The sequence below is a fragment of the Hetaerina americana genome, unplaced genomic scaffold (assembly GCF_022747635.1).
Source record: "Hetaerina americana unplaced genomic scaffold, ioHetAmer1.1.p SCAF_5, whole genome shotgun sequence".
Lineage (NCBI taxonomy): Eukaryota > Metazoa > Arthropoda > Insecta > Odonata > Calopterygidae > Hetaerina > Hetaerina americana.
The window spans coordinates 38,168,796-38,186,686 of record NW_027287095.1 but is presented as its reverse complement, the minus strand read 5'-3'; the positions used below and the strand labels follow the sequence as shown (position 1 = coordinate 38,186,686).

General features: G+C 34.2%; 1 protein-coding gene across 3 annotated transcripts in view; it reads right to left on the bottom strand.

Annotated features, from left to right (window-relative positions):
- The window catches only part of sno (strawberry notch), a 46,447-nt gene that overhangs the window by 20,131 nt on the left and 8,425 nt on the right, over positions 1–17,891 (bottom strand). For 2 of the 3 annotated variants that reach the window (XM_071591578.1, XM_071591581.1), the window contains exons 4-13: positions 17,363–17,713; positions 14,266–14,447; positions 11,486–11,810; positions 10,215–10,390; positions 9,427–9,591; positions 8,544–8,785; positions 8,312–8,465; positions 7,940–8,100; positions 5,033–5,152; positions 1,832–1,983 (exon numbers count right to left, since the gene is read on the bottom strand). In XM_071591578.1, the coding sequence (XP_071447679.1) occupies positions 1,832–1,983; positions 5,033–5,152; positions 7,940–8,100; positions 8,312–8,465; positions 8,544–8,785; positions 9,427–9,591; positions 10,215–10,390; positions 11,486–11,810; positions 14,266–14,447; positions 17,363–17,713 (2,028 nt within the window). The remainder of the gene's footprint in view (positions 1–1,831; positions 1,984–5,032; positions 5,153–7,939; positions 8,101–8,311; positions 8,466–8,543; positions 8,786–9,426; positions 9,592–10,214; positions 10,391–11,485; positions 11,811–14,265; positions 14,448–17,362; positions 17,714–17,891) is intronic. The other variant, XM_071591579.1, reaches the window with a different exon arrangement.

The following is a 17,891-nucleotide window of genomic DNA, read 5'->3' as shown; positions in this document are numbered from 1 at the left end:
CCCTTGGCACTTTTCGACAGGAGTATGCTAATGCCGATGTCAGGTATCTCTCCAACCTTGTGGCATTTTATTATATATTCATTTATATTTTATATATCTCTCCATCCCTAATGGCATAAATGACCTTAGCTGCCAGTTGCCTCCCCTTTAACCTATTTATTAAATTATTTGTTACCCCCATTGATTAAAATTGTTTGCATGAACAAATATTGTGTCACCCTAAACTCAAGGGAGCTTTAAACTGATCCCCTAAAAAAGCAATGTTTGTCTGTGTTTAGTTATTAATTTATACTATGCATAGCAGAACTTCACAAATGGAACATCTTTCAAGCATGATCAAATATTGAAACTTCTAAAGACAAGATAAAATATAATGTTGAAAATTACTCAAGGCTGTATTAGAATTACCCTATGTTTTTACTGAGTGTTATTAAATATTTTAAGGAACAAAAGCACTGTGCCGTGAGACATACAACATGCTAAAATGTATCAAATTTAAAATAAGTCGTCAAATAGAGTAATACGTGAGGATGAAAGAAAATTAAGTGCAATGGTGAAAATGAGATAATTTGGAATAATGTGAAAATAATGCAATAAATAGAACAATTTGTACATCTGGAAATCAACATAAATTCCAATCTGCATTAATTTTGATTTCTTAGAATTACATATATATACTGCCAAAAAAGCTCAGCTTTGTCTATTGTAGTTAATATGATATCACCAGGTTTTTCTGGTTTACCAAACAGATTTTCCTATCTTTTCCTTGAAATAATTTTGCAAGGATTTAATATCTTTTTGCATATCTCACCTCTGATTTGACCTCCTGTGGAAGAATGTTTTATTCATAACTCATTACCTTATTGTGTTTCAATAAATATAATAAGAACTTTATGGAAGATCAAACTGAAGTTATACATAAACCCTACAAATACCACAAAGCAACATTGCAAATAGCTTCACGTGGATACTTTTATCATTGATTAATGAAAAAAACAATTGCAACTGGGGAGGTAATTAAAAATTGACATAAATATATTTAGAAATGGACAAGTTTAAACGTAAAAAGAGAATGTGACCGAGATGGGGAGACCTTAGGTCGAGGCTTACTTGATTACGAGATAGAAAGAGCATCAAGGGATTGAAATCAAATTAGGTTATGGGGTTGGAACCATCCCTGTGGGAGTACTCAAATTTAGGAAAAGTGATAGGAGGCTTGGCTGGAAGATTTCATTAGATTGGTGTTAGCTCCCATCCCTAAAAAGTTAGGGGCAGGCATACATGCAGCAAAAGTGGTTAAAATTATCAATACAAGGATGGAGAGGAGAGGTAATGAATACAGAATGCATGTGGAATTGGATAACAGTTAATTTTCAAATGGTTAGGTCACGTTTTAGAATGATAATAAGGTGAGGATAAGAAGTTTAGCCATTATAATCTTGTGTCCATTCAAAACCTACCTTAAATGGTTCTAAGTTAAGTTACCTTTCTATTGAGTCCAATGATTAACATTGTTTCAGGAATTATAATTTCAAGTCGGAAGTCACCTGGATAGATAACCATACTATGCCGAGGAACCACATAAAAGAACCTACATTTCCTACTAAGAATCAAATGCTAATTACAAATTACATCAGTATCCATCATATCATATGAATAATGGCACGATTTTATAAACATTGGTCACAAAAAATAGAAACCTTAAATGTAATATTTCACACAATTGCCATTTGTAACATTTATGAAAACAAGGCAAATTCCTATTTTTTCCTGACCCATAGCTACCATGATACCCGAGTTTTAAATGAAAGTAAGGCAGAAAATGCAGCACCTGGCTTTCTTTTTCCACTTGATCCCCCAGCCTCGTCAGCATCTCCATTGCTCCCTCCAGCTTTTGGAGGAGGCTCCAGACCAAGAAGACGGTGGATACGATTGCGGTCAGGAGCAGGGAAATGTTTCTCAACCAGAGTTTGCAGTACTCCCCTTGGTATAAGAATTAAAAGCATTGGCATTGATAAAATTCTAACATTTAAAAATGCTTTACAATTGGTGGGGAGAAAGTTGATGATGACTTGTGTAGGACATGCTTTTGTAAATACAATTCTGAACTTTTATGCAAGGTATTATTACTGCAAGGGATATCACTAACACACATAATAAAAACAGATTTTAGGCAGAAGATAACCATTTAAATTCCATCCATATGACTCAATAAGAGTATTTGCTTAAACAAAATTCTTTGAGTAATAACAAAATTTTCTATACATTATTCTTCATAAATATGACAACATGATTTTAGGAAATGGAATTATTAATACCAACCACGCACATTCCTAAATACAGAAACCTTTTATGTTGAATACATGATTTTACTCCAAGTTTGGGATCAATGTGCACAGTATTATTACACTCAATTGTGAGATAGAACTTCAGCTTCATTGTGCCTATCTGATAAATAGAAATATAACATCTTGGAACAATGAAAATAATTACTACCCTAAAAGTCATTCTTGAATAAACAGAGGGTTATAAAACTTTTCATAAGGAATGAATTTTATGATGCAATTATGGTCAAACTGATATTTGATTATGTTTAATTTGAAACCTAAAAGCAGTCCTCTGAATCTTAAGTTTTTGGGCACGAATTAATCTAAATATGTCAATGAAATTTGATACCAAGCATCAGCATTACCACAAATATCATTTACATTTAATCACTTCCAAGATATTTGTGCACAGGAATTTGTCATGAGAGAGAGAGAATTATTTCTCAATTTCTCACAAAATAAAGCTACATTTCCCTATCTTGGATAAGAGTTATGATGTCAAGATTTATTAGCTAATTTAAAGCCACCAAGTTCAAAATGGACTGGCAATTAAAAGAGAAGAATCATAGCTAGTGATATTCCATTGCAGCTTGGTTCGTAGGAGAGAGAAAGTTAATCTAAGGAAGACAGCGAGTGCAGAATACAATGACATATTACTTGTGTTAAAATGTCTTTTCTAAACCTACAGGGTGTTAGAGGGTGGCTACATTTGAGACCCCTTCCTGGGTCGAGTCCCATTTATTTCTATCCTTAATTAAAGCATAAACTGACCTAAATATCAATAGTGGAGATTTTCTTCATTATCTCTTATGGACTTGAGAATACAAGGCTTCAATGAATAGCTAACACATCAAGTGGAAAGTCTAAATTTGGCTCCAATTATAATATGATGGAAAATTCAATCTATAACCATTGAAATGTAAATAACTATTAAGAAATGAGTGGGTTATAATAGCTATGCAGAAGTGACTTTTTATATTTAATGATTATCTCATTGTTTTTCATCAAAATAGTATGCATGGTATTCATTACATAATTGTTTTATGAACACATTTATGATGCAATTAAAAGGACTATGTCTAGCCGGCACAACATATAGAAAATATGGAAGGATGTAAGGAATTCATTCTATTACCAAAAGAAGAAAGTAATATTTAGAAAAGATCATTTGAGATGCATTTGTTATTTGGGGTGAAACCTTCAAGTTAGGTAGTTCAAAAGCAAGATGTAACACCGGAATATTTCAGGTTTGACAGAATGGCTCATCTGAGAGTGTTTTTGCAGTTGAATTTTAACACAGCTTGTAGCGATCAATATGTTTTGAAGGCATCTGCAGTGCAATTTTGTCGGTTAAAGAATAGAATGCTGCCGCACACTAATTCAAAAGCACATTAAAAATATAACCATTAGTCACAATTTCTCTGCATGCATTGAGCTTCTTAAGTTTTTTAAAAGCGTTTATTGCTCAAAAAATGTACTTTGCATAAAATACATATTACTCATAAGATGAACATATTTCATTGCAAAATGGAAAGGTAAGACATCATCATTATTTCATTATCCAAATATGGAATAGTAAAAAATTTTGATTTTTAATTCTAGAACCAAAACACTTGGCATTTTTAATTTTTTTAGTTACTTCAATTTTGAAATCAAGAAATTTTACAGAAAATTAGGCATTTAAATGATTAATACGAGGGTCATCCGGAAAGTAGTACCCGTTCGTGAAATAAAGACACAAAAGTAAACATTAACAAACATAAAAAATTTGATTTGAAAGAGGATACTTTAAACTACTTCTCAACATAATCTCCAAGCAAATTAAGGCATTTGTCATAACGTGTGACAAGTTTCTGTATTCCTGCTGCATAGTCCTTCGCCGCCAGCTCATTGAGATACGCGAGGGACCCATCTTGCACAAATTTTTGCATAATGCAGATGGTGTTTAACAATTTCATGAACAATTGTTCGAGAAACATTGGGAAAATGCTCACAGATGTCATCAATTGTGACGCGCCGATCGTTCCTCACGAATTCGTCAACTGAGCTCACCAGTTGGTCTGTAATGACAGACGGTCTCCCCGAACGCTCATCGTCGTGTGTGTTCCCCCTCCCCATGTTGAAGTTGCGACACCACCGCCGAACAGACGACTCGTCCATTACATTGTCTCCATACACCTCCTTTAATTGGCGATGAATATCACATGGGCGAACGTTTCTTGCATTGAGGAATTTAATCACTGCCCTCACTTCACAACTGGCGGCGTTCTCAATTTTTTTAAACATTGTAAACAGTCACAGAAACAACACAGGCAATGCTAGCGTCACGCAACTTGGCTCAGAGAAGGCAGACAAGCCACTGAAGCTATCTGACCTCGTCCAGCGGCTACTCGCGTCGTCAGCACTTCATGCGGCACGAACGGGTACTACTTTCCGGATGACCCTCGTAGTTTTTAGAGCTATCTAATATATATATTTTCATCTTTGTTGTAACTCTTCCATGAATAACAATGTTTTTGGTATTATTTCAGTTCGTAGTTAATTTGACTGATTTTCAACTTAAGATTTTTGGTTCAACACAGTATCATTTTGGTGCAAATAACATATTGATGTTGATCATGGCTTTTTATCTTTTTACACTTTTTTAAACAACAAGGAAACCCAAGACAATTTAGGGATTTTAAGAAATTAAAATATTCACTCACTTTGCAGTAGATACAAAATCAGACAGTTCACCATCTTCCCTTTCCAGTGCCTCTAACGTACGAGCCTCTCCTGTAGATTGCAACCCAATCACAACACACTTGCCACACTTGACAGCTTCTCTAAAATGCAAATAAAATTGAGGAAAAAAGTCAGGCCAGAAGAAATTACCTTTTGTAGAAGAGAACAAAGATCTGAAAACTGTAACTTTTAATTTGAGAAGATAAGTTCTGGTAGAAACAAGCATACTGCTGAAATAAAATACCACATTACTGTAATTGGACTCAGGCTCAGGCATGGAAGTTGGTTAACTACTGTTGGGATGAACTGGAAGTAAATCTTATTTTGTGACTTAGTGATTCATATTGACACAGTGTGTAATTTCTTCATTTTAGGTCAAGCCATAGAAGTCATCAAGGAGGATAATTTCTGAAATGGGTTTACAGGTTTTCAACTGCCCCTTCATTGCGAGTGTCTGAATCCACAGCATCAGAGGACCTGACTGAACTGGGGTAACCAATCACAAGAATTTATCAGCAGTTGCAATTTCATCAACTAATGAAGTGAATTTTGCACACTTCAGCTAATTTGATTCATGCAAACAACGAATTAAATTGAGGATATCATGAGTTAAGTCTTCATTTCAAGAACTATCATGGTTTCATATGCACAGATTACTTAAGAATTTTATTTTTCAATTTTGATTCCTCTATCTTAAATAATTAATACACACAACTTGGGTTTGCAACAAAATCACAATGCTTAGAGGGAACATAAATTTCCAGGTAATGAAATCAGTTTCCCTGTGAGTCGGCACAATATAGGTGTATGTAGAGTACTCAAAAATACAATTTTTTGCAAAATTATTGCTCCAATTGTCAAAAACTTTTAAAATAGTCTCAGCAAAATTTGATGAAATGTATTAATTTCTCACAACTCTTAATGAACATGGAAGTTCTGATTAATCTTGTTAGCTAAATTAAGTTTATTTTAATTTACTGACATTAGAAAACAAATGAAGTACTCGGTATGGTGGGCAAAGAGAGGGGTTTGTGGGGAGAAACCCTATGGAGGCAGGAAAAGTGGTTGAAGGGGGTATTGACCGGCAGTGGGATTTTGAAGATTGAAATTGAGGGGAGAATGTTAGGCAGACAAGGAAAGTGAAGGAACAGGATAGGGATGTTGGACAGGATGAAGGGAGGAAGAAAGTACTCAGAGATGAAGAGGGACCTGATATAGAGTAGGTTGCTGGATTATGTGTTTTATTAGGAGTCACAAAATGTTTTATTTAGTAGCTGTGTCCATCCAAAAACCTACCTTAACCAGTAGATTACCTAATAATAGAAAATACTGGTTGTTTAAGTCAATATAAAATTAGATAGCTTGGCTTGTAACACTGAAAATAATGAATTAGGTATTAACAGCAAATCTATCTAATACATCCATTCCTATTTTCCATTCAGCAAGAATATACACTGAAAGTAATAACTATGAATCACAATATGGTAATCTTGGAAAAACTCCCAACTTACCGATGCCTTGCATACTTAAGCAGAGGTCCCTTCACAACTCAATTTTAAAAAGTAATAAATGTTAAAAATGGAGCCATTGCATTAACAATATTTCACCCAAGATGTCATACAATTGTCTACAAATATCTTGGAGACCAAACCTTCATGTGCACTGTGAAACAATTGGGCAGCCAACCTGCCAGGAGGTGAAAGTCACACTTATATAAGTGACTGCTCAAAATTTGGGTAACCACCTTGACTTTATGCCAGGTGTGGCACTCTGCGACATTCCACATAAACCTCATAATGAACAATCACATGGCTAATATGAGATGTCAGACTAACACCATGGTTGAGAAATGTTGATTCTTAACTCCTCGTTGACATTTATCTCACTGTAGGAGAAGAGAGAGTAATGGCAGCTAACATGGGTCTTTATAATTGCAGATCACATGGGCTGGAACAAACAACGTCAACAATTAAGTTTTCCAATATATAGTAAATATTTTTCACAATTCCTAAAGCAGAAAAATATTTCTGAGACTATGTATCAGAAAAGCGGATCCTACACCAAAAACTACCATACACTTAAGTACTCTACCAACCAAAACCACTTGACTCATTAAAGAAGAAATCTTGATAGAAGAAGATGAATAGGATCTAGAAACATGGAGAAAGAATTTGACAGAGAAGTGAAATACGTGAAGAACACCAAGTATTAAGAAAAGCAGAAGAGACAAGGACTATATGGAGAACTCAATGGCAAAGAGGAACTAACTGGATTGGATACACCTTGAGGCACAATGGATTAGTTAGGATTCTAACGGAAGGGAAGGAGAGGCAGACCGAGAGATAAGTAAATAGCACAAATTAAGGATATAATTCTGAAAAGCTACCTAAGGGAGAGAGAATCAACACTGAATACATAAAGGAGGGCGGCAGTAAATCAATCTTAGGGTTGAAATATTGATGAAAATGAATAAAAGGGTTTTTAAAATCAAAATGCAGTAATTTTCCACTACCATCACTTACATGTTCCCTGAGCGATTCTCCAACGGACCATCAAGCAAACTTAAAATACATTTATTTTGTCACTTCTAGCTAAGTTAGTTACTTAGCTATGTCAGACCATCATATTTCATCAGTAAGAAACATTAAGGAATGGGAGGAAAGATTTGGTCTTAAATTTTATCAGCAATACTTCAGAAAGCTAAAATATCAAAATAAGGACATTTAGGGTTTGTCTATAAACGTAGGGTATAATTCTGTTGACTGGAAAATGTCACTTTTCGATACTGAATAGAATAACAGAATTACTAGAGAAAATTATGGCACTTCATTCACTACACTGATCAGAATGATCAGTTTCTTCAATAATTATGGATGAAGAGCCCTTACCTAGCAATACGAACTGCATGTTTAACCTTGGCTGCTATACATAAATACTTGAAGAATCTCTGGTGAGCTGACCAAAACTGCCCCCACATTGTCTTCTTCATTCTTTGTTCTGCATCTATTAATTCTGCAGCTTCTTGGAACTTAGTCAGAGCCTCAACCCACTAAAGAAAAAGGGAAACTTCAATGATGGGAATTGAAACAAATTTTAAGTCTGCAGAAATTCATTCATTTACATGATACAAAAATTTTAATTATCAACTGCACATGTCTTTAAATAATTCTTTTAGAGAAATCATAAATAAATTAAGCAACAAATACATGGTAGCCTAAGTAGGATGCAAAATTAATTTGGACATATATCCACACACTTACCAGTTTTACTGAGTCATCATAAATATCAACAAATTCTTTGGATAAAGGAACTTCCTCAATTTTAAATGCAACACCATGAAAACTAAGCTGACGAGCTATGTACATTCCTCGAAGCTTCATATCCATAGCCACAATTTCCATCGCTCCAACACCCCTATAATAAATAATTATTGACTTAACTCCATTAAAAGAATATAATCGGACACAAGTAAAGCATTTCGACGACATGAACCTTTTTTCAACTGCAGTGATGAAATCCGTGAACTCACGGAATGGTGTACCTTCTCCCCAAATGCCAAGCCTTGTCATATATGCCATGTTTTTAGGTTCTGATGCTCCAGTTGCTGATGCATATACGACCCTGGCACGGGGAAGCTTATTTTGAAGTTCTAATACAGTAAGGCCAGTTTTGGTTGGCTTTGATGAGCCGGTAGGGCATAAGTTTTTGGCTCTATGACACTCATCAAAGACAAGCTAACATTGAGTCAAGGAACAATGCAACTATTAATTACCACAAGTTATTTTCTAGTACATGTTATACCTTTTTGATGTTTACAGTTAACTTGTCTTATTTATAAGCAAATGTACATTTAGGGTTAGCAAATGTTTACAGCTATATTGCAATAGATATATGTACTTTGAAAAAGGAATTTAATAAATTCGTTCTGCTGAAGAGTACTCTCTCAATTGAGATTTACAAGATGTATACATGTAAAATGATATTAGCTCCTAAGATTTCATTCAACGCATTGAAACAACCAAATCAGGATTAAGTTTATGAAATAAAATTAGGTTCATGGTTATTAAAACTATTTAACCATGTAAACTAAGCTTTTATGTCAAAAGAACATATACTTTTTTAAATGATGATACTAGCACTACTAACTGTTACACATCAGCGTTCATATGTGTTAGTTAAACATTCTTGTTTTAAAAAATACAGGAATTGTTGAAAAAAAGCACTTATCATGGTTCTCCCCACTTTGCTAATGTCATAAGCCAACATAAGATTTCCAAGACAGCTACTCAAACCAAAACCACGTATCCACTAACACATGAAAAATGCCTTGATTCAAATACTATTAAACACCATTAATAATTTCATTCAAGGATACACAACCATCAAAGTCTTCTCCACACCACTGCAGTAGTTGCTTTAAGCGCGTTTTGTATTTTCCACCTGATTGGGTAGACTCGCCAATCAAAGCTGAATACGTAGAAAAAATTACACCCTTCTTTACATTACCATTCACAGCTGAAGATATCTTTGCATATTTGAACTGAAACAAGGAAGATGACATTTTATCAGAAATCAAAATTACATCTCACAATGAACTGGCATACTTATGAGTACAAGTAATTACATGTAAGTGCTTGCATGTGTTCACCACGCAAGTTAATAGTATCATTGTTGTTAACACATAACAGACCCAATACATTTTTATTTAACATCATTTGGATAATCCATTTCACAAATTCCCCTTCAAAAGCTTGAAGGCATGGTATGAAAGTTGGTGGGGAATTTGTAAAACCAGTTAGGTTTGCTTATGACCAAGCTCTTAGTTTGTCAGCCAGCCAAGGGTTTGCAAGTATTGCTTAGTGAATGGGAAATTCAACACGATAGCTATGGAATGAGAATCAATATAAATAAAACAAAGGTTATGAAATTTCCCAAAAAGAGAAACGCTAAGTTAAACATTAAAATAGGAGGGCAGAAACTAGAGCAGGTGGAAAAGTGGAATGTATCTCGGAAGTGTTTTGGACCAAAATGGTCAAACTAGTAAGGATGTAAGGAGAAGAATTGGACAAAACTAAAAATTGGAGAGGGTCCGCCATATTGTCATTCAATTCATTTAATTTACATTGACTGACATCAAAATTTACATACTGTTACCATTCTCACCTTATTCAAAGGGTGAACTTCAATCTTCGCCGCTCCAATGTCACTAAGATCTCTTTGAGAGTCATATTTCAGATCATTGGACACAGACACCCAGATCGCTCGTTTTCTACCTTTTAGGTAATTTTCATATATGATCCCAGAAATCGTACGTCCTTTACCCACACCAGCTCCATCACCTAAAAATAATAGAAATAGTTTTACTTTAATGGCTTATCATTAATTTACTCATTGGGAAATTATAACTAGTCCAATTTATTGTATAATTAAATAATTCACCATAGATTGAACAATGAAAATTCAAATTATAGTCATAATGAGATGGTATCACCTAACCTTATTGGTTCCCGGATCACTTCACAAATAAATCTTTAGTTTGAAAGATTTGATACAAACAATGGCCACATACCACGCTGGCTACATGTTTTCCACTTGTAAGGGACTGTAAATGGTTAACAGTCTCATTTTTAAGACAAAGGAAAACCAATCTAGGAATGCAACCCACAGAACATGAGTGTGATCAACTACTTGCTCTGAATGGTCCTGAATCCAAATTTATCTACTGCATTATAATTGCAAAACCCTTCTTTTTGTAGGCCAGAAATAACACAATTGGAGGAGTCGTATTATTCAAATATTATTACTTATGAGAAACCATTACCAAGATTATCAATATGACTTTTATCACCAAGAGGAAACAGATATTAGGCATATTCTGTCGAACTGTGCGTTCACATAGAACTGCTATAAAATACACTGAATTCCCACTGAATACTTCTGGCACACTCCCAATTTAAATTCTACACATTAAAGTTCCTAAAATGAAACTCAAGAAGTGTTATATACCAGGTAGTCTTAAATTCAGGCCAATATGGTACATGAATAAACAACTACTGATTTTTCTGGAGAATGAAAAAGCAACGGAATTGCAAGTTATCAACTAGCAGTAATTTTAACCATGTGACTTTTTTGGTTAATCAAATGAATGAATCAATGAAAATAATATGCCGTCGCATAAGGCCATAGATATAATATGCCATAAAATCCTGAGAACTATATTTCTGCAATTAAATACCTTTTCCATTCATGTCACCTCTTACCCCTACATTACTTCAGGCTATTAATCCTCTAACACATATAAAATGAAATTATAAGCCATGGTAGTATTCTGCATTCATTCATTGGACACTGACCACCATTATTTTGATACCCATCAAACATAAAATTATAGGTAAAAATCCATAGGTACGAAATAAACAAAATAAAGAATTTACCAATTAAAAATCCAGCTCTGTTGCCGTCTGGTAAAAAGTGCTCATGCTGCTGAGATGCATAAACCACTGCCTCCAATTGAAGAGCTGATAATGAACCTGAATTAATTACTTCTTCAGGTAAAGATACATGATACCACACTTCTGTTGGTGATACACTTGAGAGTGACGCCGTCTCAACAACGGGATCTGGATGTTTACGACCAAGTTTGAGCTTTGAAGGCATATAATCAGCATATGTTTCCGCTACTCCCATGTCCTCATCATCCTCGGCTACTTCCTCTTCTTCCACACCACCAGCAGCAGCCACAACAGCCAGTGGGTTAAGCTGAAACCGAGATTCAACGTAGAGACATTAATACAGCGCTTCACTTTTGAAATAACTTCGCCATCAACAAAACCTCTATGCACATTCCTCCATTGAAAAATTATACCATCTATGAGAGAAATTCATATTGAAAAAATGTATCTGCAAAATAAATCATCACTGTTGTGATAACTTAATTTCATGTTTTTTTTTTAAGATATGGCAAAGGATGAAGGAAGATATGTTTGTGTATTTTTTGCTATTGTATGATACTGTGAAGAACTATGGACAATATTATCATTCCACATTGCAGGGTGTTTATTTAGCAATGGAGAAGTCACATTCCGATTTCTTATTTATGATTACTTATCAACTACATATATTAAGGATATTTCTCTAAGCAAGAACCCTAAAAACATTAATAGACAAGAATGTCAACTAAAAGTGAACTTTCATGCTTATTATTTGAGTTAAACAAGTTTTTGTTTTAGTTCTGATGAATTTCAGCTAGAAGAAATATCATGGTACAAAGTATAGAACCAAATTTACAATATTAAATTAACAATAACACGTAATTCTTGAATGTGCACCTCGGAAGAGGTGCACATTCAAGAAGTGCCTGATAAGAGTTTTAGTGACTGATAACATTTGCAGACTATGGGGAAAAGCAAATAGTGGGAAAGAGAATTTTCTTGTTTACATGTTTAATTAATGAAGTCATTGTCCATAATATTGTCATCATTATGAATAACTTCAACTGGAATTTCTTCTTCACAATCAACATCCTGCCTTCCTCAAGTGATTATAAATCGAAGAATCCTTAACTTGCTTCCAAGCCTATGATATGTAATGTAAAGCATCCAGTACATTCAATTTGACTGCCTTCATATTCATCCAGATATAATCATTTCTGTACAATCATTTTTCAATAATGCACTTTAAAAGAGTGAATTTACCTCAATCCAGTAGTTGGAGTTCAACAGTACTATTTACAGGAAAAAAAATGTAACTACATTTCTCAAGGGTATATTTGGTGAATGGACTAGACACTGATCAATAAGGAGCAGAATTTTCCTGTTCTGAGATCCCATTTTATCATCCACAGCATGAAGCTCATCCTCAAACATGCTTCGGAATTTTCTCTATATCTAGTGGGCAATGTTTTTCCTCATTTGACCTAGAACTTTTTGATTTACCAACCACTAGAGGTGAAGCTTCTCACTTCAATCTATATTTGTGATATTAGGACAATAAGTATTTGTTGCTCAAACCTCTAGGACCTTGTTCCCTTAGTAAGCAGTGTTTTTGTTGCAGCACATTAAACAATAACCCTATCTTGCATGAGTTGAAAAACTCTTCTAGACTATAGCCTTCAAAGTTTATTACATTCTGACACCATCCACTCAGTTGCAGTGTTAATGTCAACACTTCTGATTTCACCATACACCTTTTATACAAAAATGTGCCTAGTTTTAACCTATCCTACCAACCATTGGACGTGGTGAAATCTCTGATTGCCAAGCTGGTTGAAATGTATTTTTTCTCGTATGATGATGCTATTCACAGGGATATTTGATAATCTATTAAAACCTATTAATCAATTAAAATAAATTAAATTAAAAACCACTCTTTCAGTAATTTTTCAAACTTGGAATTCTTGAATTTTTTTCTTTTTTCAGACAAATAACTAAACTGGTTTGCATCTTTTCCTCAAGCAAAAGAAACCAGAAATTCTACTCAAATTGGACCTGAATGTAAGGGATGAGCTCGGAAAATAAAAATTCATTTTTGAAATTGAGTACAACAGAAAAGATCAAGATGCAAGCATAAAATAAGAACATCGCTTCTTCTTCCCATTAGGAAAGCGATATGGAAAACATTAAAGAAAATTAATCCTGAAAGATGTGCAACAGTGAAGAAGGCACCAAAAGAAAGGGGTGATCACTGACTCAATTATTTTATTTAAAGTTGAAGATCATCATTTTCAATTACTTTTGGGAGTTATCTTCTGAGCCATTATCTATTATAATATTTTGCTTAGCATGATTTTAAATTATGAAATAGTAATAATTGGCATGGGAGCTATTTACTCACCAATTAATCATTCTAGTTTTATAAAGCATGATTTACTAGGGTTGACTATTCCTGATTTCAATATTTCTTGACATTTCCAGGTTATGTTACATTGGGCAGCAAGCTCATTTAAAAGATGTATAAAATTCAATAATACCAAGCAAAAAATATGATGGAACTCCATCAAATGGTCTGGCTGGATGACGATACCTTACATTGAAACCGGTTAAGGAAAAAAATTTCTAGGGAACCTTGCCAATGCATTTTTTTTAATCATTCCTATAAGCTATACTACAGGAGTCACATTATTAGTTCCTAGAGCATGTGAATCCCAAATACTGCTTGATATACTGCTTAATGCTAGGCCACACAACAAGCTAGTTACCCAATAGAAATCACACACCTTATTTTCATCTTTCATCCAAAGCTGATTTACGGTTTTTCCAGAGAGGCCGCCAGCCCAACCTTGGTGGAATGCTGGGTTCATCAGTTGGTTCATCATGTTCCCACCGGCACCATTTGCCAGAAGATATGGATTCATCTGGAGGGCTTGGCTCAAGGATCCATAGTCCAGACCTGAAAAGCCTGCCCCATGAGAGCTTAAATGTCATATTTACAAAATATGGCTACAAATAAATAAACAGTTTCTTTTTTTTCAGGGCTCAAAGAATAAAATCAAAAGTAAAATCCCCAAATTAATGCAAACATAATATTTATTATGAAATTGAAAATAGTAGGCATTAAAAGAATGGGAGCATTATGGCAAATAAAATCTATTAAGCAGGAGTTACAACATTTGATTTTTTACATTCTTTAATACCCCACATTATTTACATAAAAAAACACACTGAAAAAGAAATTATCATAAAAACAAACAGTGGGGTGTCTACTGCTTCAAATCATCATGTGAACCAGTAATTTTCACATTTCCAAAGCTGAATACTTTCTTTAAGGTTTTGAAAATGATGCAACATGCCAGAAAGTCTCGGCTTTCCAAGGAACCATCTAGTGAAGACTATACTTATAAGAGCAGGTTGTGACAAATGGACTAAGAAAAATAGACTAAGGATTCTTTTCCTCCTGCTTGATGTAAATATGTAAAATCATAGACTAGTCACAAAACTAGGAAACTTTAAGACTGCAAACTAGCATAATGATCATGTTTTATCTTGGGAGTTGCTTAGGTCAATAAGTGGATATTTCTACGGTCTTTTGAAAAATTTGTAGCAAAGCATTTCAGATTTTTACGCAAAGAAATTTTGTGTTTTCCACAACTAAGCCATTACTAGGAATAACTTAATAAGGAATTTAGGTTTATTTCAGTTACACTAGTTTACAATAGATTTTATTCAACTCTTCTACCGTATATGTTCCAGGTTATGAAGTTATGATTTTCAGCTGTTCACTAATTTCTTTGCAGTAAGTCTTTAAGATTAAAATAGCAAGTGCCCAAATCAAACTATTGCAGAAAATTTTTTAGAGTAAAAGCTTAAAAATGGCTAAAAATTATTGCATGGAGCTAGTCAGCTTTTGTTCTTTGCTTTGCTAGTCAGATAATAATCTTTTGTCCATTTACATACAGTGAAATGCTTATGAGTTCTTGCGAAATGCTGTTTTCAAGTCCGAAAGAACAATAATTTGCCCTGTATGCATGGAGAAAATAAATATGGCAGCCTTTTTTCAACAATTCAGTATCTAAAAAAATTTTGTAAGTTTGGAATGTTTACATGGGAAAATAAACTGGCATTATCACAAATAATAATCCTTCAATCAAGAAGACTAACATATGATGCTCATATCACTTAACATTAAGTTAAAACAATTGAACTCTAAATAAAACTGAATAGATCCCTAAGTAGAATGCCATACACAATAATACATTCTATGCACAAGCATTCAGATGGCAAAGAATTCAGTATTTTCTACCACTGACACATCTATCCTCGCATCACTTAGACGTAAAAAAATATCAGAACAAATTATTATTGAATAAATGAGGGCAGAATAAAGATACCTTCATATGCAAGTAAAAGTGAACCTTCAATGCTGCTACGCATGATGTAATGGCATGATGAATTACTTGCTCCAACACTACATAGTGTTGGCTTGTCACTTGTTAAAAATTAAGTTTGATCTAAAATTTTTCACAAATTCCCAAGGACCTTCACATAGTTTTTAAAATGAATTATCGATTTGGTTAGGCACATTTGTTATTATACTCCCTCTCTCTTACATTTAGCCATAAGAGAAATAGATAAAAGCCTAAATTCGAAAGGCTCTCCAGTGCTGAGGCTAAAAAATATTAATTATTGGTCTTTGTCGATAGAGGAGAATTCTAACAATGATTTGAGATGGATTGTATCTGTTGAAATATAACTGTAAATTTAGTTTATTACAATGATACTACCAAATGCCACATTGCATGAACTCTGATGTCAACACTGAATGATTTGTGCAGTGCTATGCTAACAGTCTAATGGAGGTAAATCATACTGCTAAATCTGAAAAAGATGAAACTTACATTGTTTTGTCATGGACAACGAATGGAAATTGATATCAATTTTATACTGTCATATTTTTTATTTTCTACATTAATTTCTCTAAGTTATGACACAATTTCAGCACAACAAAAAATGTAAGTTTTCAGTGCAGATGTCACTGGCTAATCAAAGAACAGCCATCACTTTTTCATTTTATATAATTTATTAATAGCCTATCTTCATTTTGAGACTATTTAAGGTTTAACTGGGCTAAGACTGCAGACAGGGACTTTTCCATAGACATTTTGAACTTATGAGGGACAATGGGACTTGACTTGAAAAAATGGGAAGGCTGGCATGGCAATGCTGTGGAGATTCTTTTGGGCATCAAATCTTAACCCCCTATTTGACATTAAATTTTTCACAAAATCTGCTTGATAACTGCTTAGTCGATAAGGCTTGCATACAAAATATCAGTGGCTTTAGAGCTTGGTTCATCAGAGTCAATTCATTGCTGCAGATTTGATAATGAAGTACATTAAACGGTGAAATAAGTAATTCACAATTTGAGTAAAGAACAGAAAGTGGATGGAAATCTAATAAAAAATTTAACCATTACAGGCAAACAGTTTATAATCCAGTACTAAAAAGGGTGAAATAAAACTAATAGTGATCCATAGAACTAGACTACACTACTAAATTGGCATTTGGTTAAGCTGTTCTGATTGCTTAGAAAGGAAATCACAAAACTTGCAATGATATGTTCCAGAGATTCACAAGTTGTACAATTTAAATATGATGGCTTGCATGACATTACTGAGTTAACTATGTTAACTTGCCAAAATGTAATCTATCATTTATTTTCCACGAATTATGTTAGCAATATTGCATGTTATTTTCACACCAATGAATAAATAATAAAATTATCAGAAAACCACTTCAGACTTCTTATTCATTCACATAGTTGATGAGATATTGATCTTATGCTCTAACTGGTAGTGATGGGTTCAAGCAACTCACTCTGTTGCAGATACTGCATTGGGTTCATCCCCCCAGGCAGAGCTCCCATTCCAGGGTAGTAACCAGGCAAGCCACTTCCAGGAGCACCAAAACCCATAACGCCTGCCCCAGGTCCAAGTCCTCCCATACCAGCTAAGCCACCAAGTGCACCCATTCCACCAAATCCTGCCATTCCGCCCAAACCGCCCATAGGTCCCATCATTTGAGGATTCACAGGGGGAGCAGGACTGCGGAATGTGGATTGGTTGGCAGGAGGATTGCCACTGACTCGGATTACTTCATATCCAAGGTGAGAATTACCCTTTGTAACTAATCCTCCAGGAATTTTGTTGGATGACACATTGGAACTCACTGTAAAAAAAAGAAAGTAACAAAGATGGCAATCAATGATGGGCAATTAATATTAAAAGTTTTACTTACTATTTCCAAATGTTCTACTTCAAACTTAAATGTATGACTTCAGGAATACTTGGCACACACAAAATCACACCAAAGTTAATGAAATGATGATAATTACATGAATTTGGGT